The sequence below is a fragment of the Montipora capricornis genome, chromosome 8 (genome assembly GCF_036669925.1).
Source record: "Montipora capricornis isolate CH-2021 chromosome 8, ASM3666992v2, whole genome shotgun sequence".
In the NCBI taxonomy this organism is placed as follows: Eukaryota; Metazoa; Cnidaria; class Anthozoa; order Scleractinia; family Acroporidae; genus Montipora; species Montipora capricornis.
In genome coordinates this window covers 22,671,227-22,678,726 of record NC_090890.1, presented here as the reverse complement: position 1 = coordinate 22,678,726, position 7,500 = coordinate 22,671,227, and the positions used below count along the sequence as shown (strand labels likewise).

General features: G+C 41.5%; 1 protein-coding gene across 3 annotated transcripts in view; it reads left to right on the top strand.

The window, feature by feature from the left end:
- The window catches only part of LOC138014478 (centriolar satellite-associated tubulin polyglutamylase complex regulator 1-like), a 29,008-nt gene that overhangs the window by 7,692 nt on the left and 13,816 nt on the right, over window positions 1-7,500 (top strand). For all 3 annotated transcript variants that reach the window (XM_068861554.1, XM_068861552.1, XM_068861553.1), the window contains exons 6-8: window positions 3,687-3,772; window positions 5,409-5,646; window positions 6,384-6,493. In XM_068861554.1, coding sequence (XP_068717655.1) covers window positions 3,687-3,772; window positions 5,409-5,646; window positions 6,384-6,493 — 434 coding nt within the window. The remainder of the gene's footprint in view (window positions 1-3,686; window positions 3,773-5,408; window positions 5,647-6,383; window positions 6,494-7,500) is intronic.

Sequence of the window (7,500 nt, the reverse complement as noted above, 5' to 3'; positions counted from 1 at the left end):
TTTTCAGAAAATGAAGGTAAATAGTATTGATTACTAATGAGATTTTACTGCCCCATCAGTAAAATATGGTTAATGGAACGTGGCCGTACTAAAAGGGGCTATTCATATGTTGAGTTAGTTATCTTTGTCTTCTTTGTACTCGGTCGTTCAAGGTCATAAAATCAATGGTCTTGTTGTAAATAAATGAGGACATAAAGACTTTGTTCCTAGATCTCAGTTTGTAGCGTACACCAGCATTGTCCAAATCTGTAAAGGCCTCATTCGTTACTCCTAAAGAGCGCATGTAATGCCTACCTGCTGCGTAACAGAACCTATACAACTGGCTACATTAATAGACAGAGTCTAGCTATAAAAGCCTCAAGTTTGCCATCCAAGGTTCACTTGGCAGTTTGTCTTCTATAGTAAACCAACTAGCTGCTTGCAATTTGTTAATTTAAAAGTTTTTCATCATGGTTCGTTCTAGTCCTGCTCTCAGCCACAGTCGTTCCACAGCGAAAAAGGAAGACCTCCTAAAATTATCGAGTGAAGTACTGCAGCTTAGTTTACAGGCTCTCAAACTACCCATAATGCGTTCAACAGCTCAGTTTGCCGCTGGGCTTGCAACTGCCTTGTTCAGCAATCCCTCCAAGGCAGTCACCTGTGGGCAAAAGCAATCATCTAAGGTCAAGAAGGCAACCATTAGTCGCCGTTGCTCGACTTCCAACGCCGTTCACACGCGAGCAAACTCTGATAATCAGGTCCAAACACGTCCACACCTGTCCACGAACAAGATATCGCAGACAGCTCCCAGTCGGACAAAGACCCATCCTCTTCTATCGGCAAGTTGTTTGATGACCCAGCACCGCCTGTGGAAAATCACAACGGATCGACTCCCCTAAGTCCAGCCCAATGCGCTGCCATCAAGGAGATCATTGCAGAGACAGTTTCCGTAGCCGTACGTGGAGCTACAGTCGTTAATTGGTTTGCATAGTTCCCCTTTTCTTTTCAACCAACTGTCCGATAGTATCGAATGGATTCTTAAGCACAATTAATATCTTAGATGATTTTTAAATCACAAAACCTTCAAAAGTGCTGTGTCTCGAGAATTTTTACATGTTACTAAGGGTTGTCATGTCGCTCAACGCCCTTGTGGTAGCATCCAAAACTATAGGCCCTTCTCAAGTCCTTGATTTCATGGGCATTGTCCTAGACTCGGTTTGCATGGAGGTTCGCCTCCTCAACGATAAATTAACATGCATCCAGGATATCCTAGCCTCGTTTACAAAACGCCATTCTGTGCGCTTAGTGGAGCTACAGTCGTTAATTGGCTCCCTTCAATTTGCATGTAAGGTAGTTGTTCCAGGCAGAACTTTACTTCAGTGCATAATCAATCTGACCAGAGGGGTCCCCAGTTGCTTCCACTATATCTGCCTTAGCTGGGAGTTCCTTAAGGACATAAATATGTGGAAGGTTTTTCTTAGCGATTGGAACGGGCATTCCTTCTTCCTCGACTCCTCCAGTACCCCATCCCCGAACCTCGAGCTCTATACCAATGCTGCAAGCTCGGTGGGTTTTGGCGGTTAGTGGGTGCTTTAGCATTGGGTGGCAGAAACGTTTCCCCATCGTTGTGGCCTGTGCAATATGGCACCCCTTTTTCACAGGGAAAGTACCTTCAGTTCTGGTGTGATATCAGTGGTCTCTACAATTAATTCAGGGCATTCCAAGGTCCTGCGTACTGTGGATTTGGTACGGTGTAATACCGGCAATTCTCATTTCTATGAAACACAATTTTTTGGTATGGGCCCGTCATGTTCCGGGGGTTTCTAATGGTGCTACTGATGCGCTCTCCCCTTTCAGATGCAGCGTTTTTGGGCTCTCGCCCCCGTTGCAGACCACATTCCTTTGTGCCATCCCGCCTTTGCTAACGACCCTTTGAGGGCTGAGGCCCTAACCTACGCTAGCTGGGGCCTTGCAAAGAATATCAATCGCGCTTACAGCACTGGGAAAAAGCGTTTCTTAACATTTTGCCTCATGAACCGTCCCCAAAGCCTTTCAGGGGAAGTGTTACCAGCTTCTGAAGGTACACTCATTTACTTTGCTTCCTATTTAAGCAGATCGGTACGTCACTGTGCAATTAAACTTTATTTAGTGGCGGTTCGTAACCTCCATATCACAGCGGGGTTCCCCGATCCCATAAAGGGCAAGCTTCTGTTGTGCAAGGTTCTCGAGGACATTCTCTGATTTCAGAGCGATGCGCAAATTCGTCGCCAACCGGTTACCCCTCGGGTACTTGGCACCATCCGTCCTATATTGCAGTCCTGGCTAAGTCCTAGAGGTTTTTACTTTACTTTAGGGTTTGTTTTTTTACTTAAGCGTTTTTTGCATTTCTCTGCTGTAGCCAGTTTACTTACCCTGGTATCAGTCAGTTTCGTTCCAGCACCGATTTTTCTACTGATTGCATTTGTTTCCATCCCAATCTTGCTTGCCCGTAGTACATGACAGTTCACATAAAGTCGTCGAAAACCGATGCGTTCCAGCGAGGACACTGCCTCATGTTCATTCGTACTTTTTCCCCCATTTGCGCCGTTATGGCCATGCATACATATTTCCTCCTAACCAAGCCTCCTCAGGGACCACTTCTGTGCTTTCAATCTGACCGCTATCTTACCAGGCGAGTTGTTGCTCAACTTCTCCGGAATAGCGCCATGGTGGTCAGTCTTCCCCACCATAGCCCTAAGGGGCATAGCTTCTGCATTGGGGCTGCACAGCTGCTGCTGCTGGTGTACCAGATTATTAAGGTACTCGGTTGCTGGTGTTCTGACTGCTACCAGTCACCCCTAAGTTTTCACATGTGTAAGTCTCAGTTTCGGCTGGTTTGGCTTGGGGGGATGCAGTGGCCTTGGACGCATCTGTGGTGGTTACGTCTGCGCAGCCACTTCCCACAAGCTTGTTGGCTTGTTTGCCTTTGTACATTGCTCACTAACCAGTACTCTTTAATATCTGATCCAGCACGTGTTGTTTACCACTCAGCTCATAGTGCTGGAGAGATAAGTGAGGTTGTTCTGTGTCACGCAATCTGGAAGTCGCATAGGCTAACCAGTCACAAGGCAGTGTTCCCCTCAAAAAACGCCAATGCGTCTGTTGTCTTCTTCTATTGCGCCTTAATTATGTTGATACCAAGGAACAGTGACATTAATATCATGAGAAAAGAAATTGCAAAAAATTTCGCCCATGAAGGTCCCCTCCATTAAATATCAATGAAAAATCTTGTTTTGTTAAAGGATACATGTAATCTAATGTTGCAATAAATTGCAATAAACCCTTTTATAATCCAACTATATTAGTTGTACAGAAACACACGAAACAATTGCATTCCACAATATTTGTATAGTTAGTTATGTGTTCAGTAGAAACCGGTTTGACTAGTTGAGGTGCTGACATTTGCCATGTGCTTGTCACATACAGATCTGTCAAATGTTCTAGGTTGTTTACAATTCAAAGTTGGATAATAAATAGCTTAATGTACAATTTATTTTAGTGTGTAGTATAACAAGTGGAATGTAAATTTTTTTCTCGTCTCTTGTATTTGATTCACCCTATGGGTTCACCAAAATACAGCAAGACTAAATCGTCCAGGTTAAAACTATAAGGCACTGTTTTAGGTAGGAAAGGGAAAGAGGATTCACATTATGCATTTCACATTTCAGGATTATTTTGATGGAAGATGCAATTGATTGTCTCATGTCGTTTGCTGATTTTCTTTATGCTTTCCAGACACAATTCTTTTATGAAGGTGAGCATGGTTTTCCAGACATGCATTGTCTCTAACTAAGGGCAAATGCTCAAAACTTGAGCGAACAACATTCTTGCATTGGTTATCTTAGTACTTTATCAGGTAAAACAAAACAGTGACTGTTTTAAAGGGGATGGAAAGGCTGTGAACAAGCAAGGCCCTTTGCAGTGTTTTTACTTGACATCATTTTGGCCGTGTTGGTGTACCTAAACAATGGAACGGCAGCCATGTTGGTGTACCCAACTACTGTTACGTAATCCTTCGGGAATTGAGGTCTATTATCATGCAAACGCTTTCTTTTGTTTCAGTGGAAAAACGAGATTACTGATCATGCAAATGAAAACACTCTATTGGCCCGCAGTGTAACACTCAGTATAATTCAACCAAAGTAAGATAGGGCAAAGCCTTTGTCAAACACCACTGATGTATTTATATCACAGATGTCTGTCCTTACTTATTGACTAATGATCACTAAATACATGTAATACAATGTACTATTTTAATCCTCACTGACACAAACTACCGGATGTAGTTCACCCCAAATTCCACAAATGATGTAGTATGCTTCATTTGCTCTTCAAATGAATCTGTTGTACTAGCTAAATATCATGTAGCTTCTTGAAACGCAAGAGCAACGATGACTGCCATTGTCAACTAATTTTGACTCCTTGTGTACAAAGAGCAGACAGGTACAAAAGTCGGACCAGACTGCTCACCTTGAATTGACAAAAAAATTGACAACGCAAATGTCAAATGATTTTAGGGTTGGGGTTGCGGTTAAAACTGTTTTTCATGCGATCCAAGGTGAGCAATCCGAGTTTATCCAGTCTGACTTTTGTACCTTTCCTGTAAAACGTTTTGTGTTACTATGCTTAACCCATTGACTCCTAGAGGTTCCCCATTGACGAGTAAAATCGTCGGGCATTAGACAGAGTAAAATACTAAGTCTGGCCGGCTTAGGGTGGTTTGGACGTCAGAGGGTTAACCCTATTTTGGCATAAATAGCTCATATTAACCCATTGACTCCCTGGGGGTTCCCCATTGACTCTAGACTAGTAAAATCGTCTGGTGTTAGACAGAGTAAAATACTTAGAATGGCCAATTCAGGCCAGCTTGGGAGTCAAAGGGTCAAGTTAATAATAATTTTCTGGAAAATTTCAGGGCATGAAATTACATGACTGCAAACTTCAGGAAATGCACTACATGGCACTTTCAAAAATGCTAGATTATAACTGGTACTGTAAAATTCTGAAAATAAGCCCCGGGGCTTATATTTTTCAAAGGCCCTTTTTGAGGGGGCTTATTTTTAGAAGGGCCTATATTTGGAGGGGCTTATCTACGGAGGGAAATTTGTGTTTCCAGATCAACTGGGCTAGCCTTATTATATTGTTGGAAGTAAATTTACCGTTTTTGCTTTGCTTTACTTTGTATTTGAGGGCAATTTTCCAAGTACAAGCTCCTGGCGGGCTTATATTTGAAGGGGCGATTTAACAAAGGGTTTTTTGCATTGCCGCTTTGGGATGCGTATATTTGGAGGGGCTTATACACGGAGGGGCGTATTTTCGGAATTTTACGGTATGTTGAAATTGGGTATTTGGAAGACACTAATCATTTTTATTGTGAATTCTACTTACAGAGTTCATAGAGAAACTCCATAGTACTTATCAGGCCTTGCTATCAGGCACTTACAGACCTGGTCAGATTGTTGTAGCAGTACCTACACTTTCAGGACCACCCCAACACAAGTCTCAAATACCGGTAGCTTCCAACACGACACATGATGAGGGGCTTGGTAACTCTATCGATGGTGTGGATGCGCGTTCTTTCTTAGAAGCTGTGTTACAAATTTTACATACTAGCAATAATGCTTTCAGGTATAAATTAATTGTCATAATTGACTTTTTGGGTTTTTTTTTTTTAATGTTGCTCAAAAAATTTTTGCATGTTAATGAGAATTTAATAACACAAGTGCTCTGTATTTTTTTCGCGGCGTTGCTCTTTGTTTCCTATAAGTAACACATGTAAATAAAGGGAGCAGGGGTGATGCAGTGGGGAGAGCACTTGCCTTGCACCAATTTGGCCCGGGTTCGATTCCTGGTCCCAGCTTCATATACATGTGGGTTGAGTTTGTTGTTGGTTCTCTTCCTCCGAGAGGATTTGGGTACTCCGGATTCCTCCTATCCAGAAAAAGCAAACACTGCAAAATTCCAATTTGATCCGGAAAGCATGGGCGCATGAGAAACAAGCTCCTGAATGGTCTTAAGGTGTTCCATGGGTAAAAAAATTACATTACATACATAAAAAAGCTCCGTTTCTCCTGGCAGCATCTTTTGCCAGCAGCCGTGACTTGCAAATGTGATTGCCGCAGAGTTATGGAGTGCACTGATGCAGTGTGAAAACAGTGCACATGTACATGTACCACTCATTAACCATCAAACAAGGATACAAAGAGAATGCCCGAATCTCTTTAAAACCAAAGAGATGTTTTGCAATTCCCCTCTCATGTGTTTTGCACGAAATTATTAAAAAGCAATATTTTTATTTTTCTATAGGTATGAGGTTGAAGCAAATCATTCTCCAAGCTCAATTCTTCAATTTTTTCTCTTCGTAGTTGTCCTCCTGCTGATGTAATCAAAGACCTCTTATCGTGTGTTGATCGTGTCACCTTTTATGGCTTTCTCATTAGCTTGGCAAAACATGAAGGTGTTAATGCAAGTATTGGTGAGTAATCTTATGTTTTGAGTTTTTTAGCCATTGTTACAATACGTGAGCATATGCTGCCTTTTTTAAGAGCCTTTTTTGTACTTTTTACTCTTAGTCATTGGTACTAAAGTACTAACCCATATGCCCTGGCAGTAAACTACCCTTACCAATGGCGTGTATTACTAATAGCGTACCCAAAGATAAGTGTACCAGTGGCTACCTTTTGGCCTACCAATCGCCATTCGATAGCATGAACCGAAGATTCTGCATGTACTAACGTGATTACATACTATCTGCACTAAGAAAAAAATTCAGAAAACAACATCCTATTTTAGGCATGGTGTATACATGAGAGTTGGAAATTAGTGCAGTTAAGCACCAACTTAAACAATAGGGAAGAAAGCCTGAAAAAAAATCCTTGTTTACTGTAAACAGGAAACTTTCTAATAGCACTGAATTATCAAAATACATCTGGCAACTCAAAGACAGCAACACCAGCTTTTCAACTACATGGTCTACCATTGCAAGAGCCCGCCCCTATCACAATTCAAGCAAAAGATGTGATTTATGCTTAGCAGAAAAACTTCATATAATTAAACGCAGCAACAACAATCTACTGAACAAACGATCCGAGCTTGTATCCAAATGCCGACATGAAAACAAGTTTTATCTCAAGAACAATTAAGGCTTATCCTACACAATAGCTATTGTATTGCGCTTGTTTTAGCTCAGCCAGTCTTACACCGCACCCCCAGTTCCGCCCTTCTCACCCTTTGTAATCAGGACCCCATTGTTCTACTCATCGTAAATATGTATATATAGCTAGCTAATAAGTCTGTTCATTAAATCTGCCTGATGAGTGCATACTGTACGCACGAAACTCAGAGTCGCAGGGAATCTTGTGTATTTTCATTTAGTCATTTAATTCTAATAATAATAATAATAATAATAATAATAATAATTAAACTTTATTTATATAGCGCTGAATACATTGCAATGTCCAAGAGTGCTTTACAAGTTCCAAA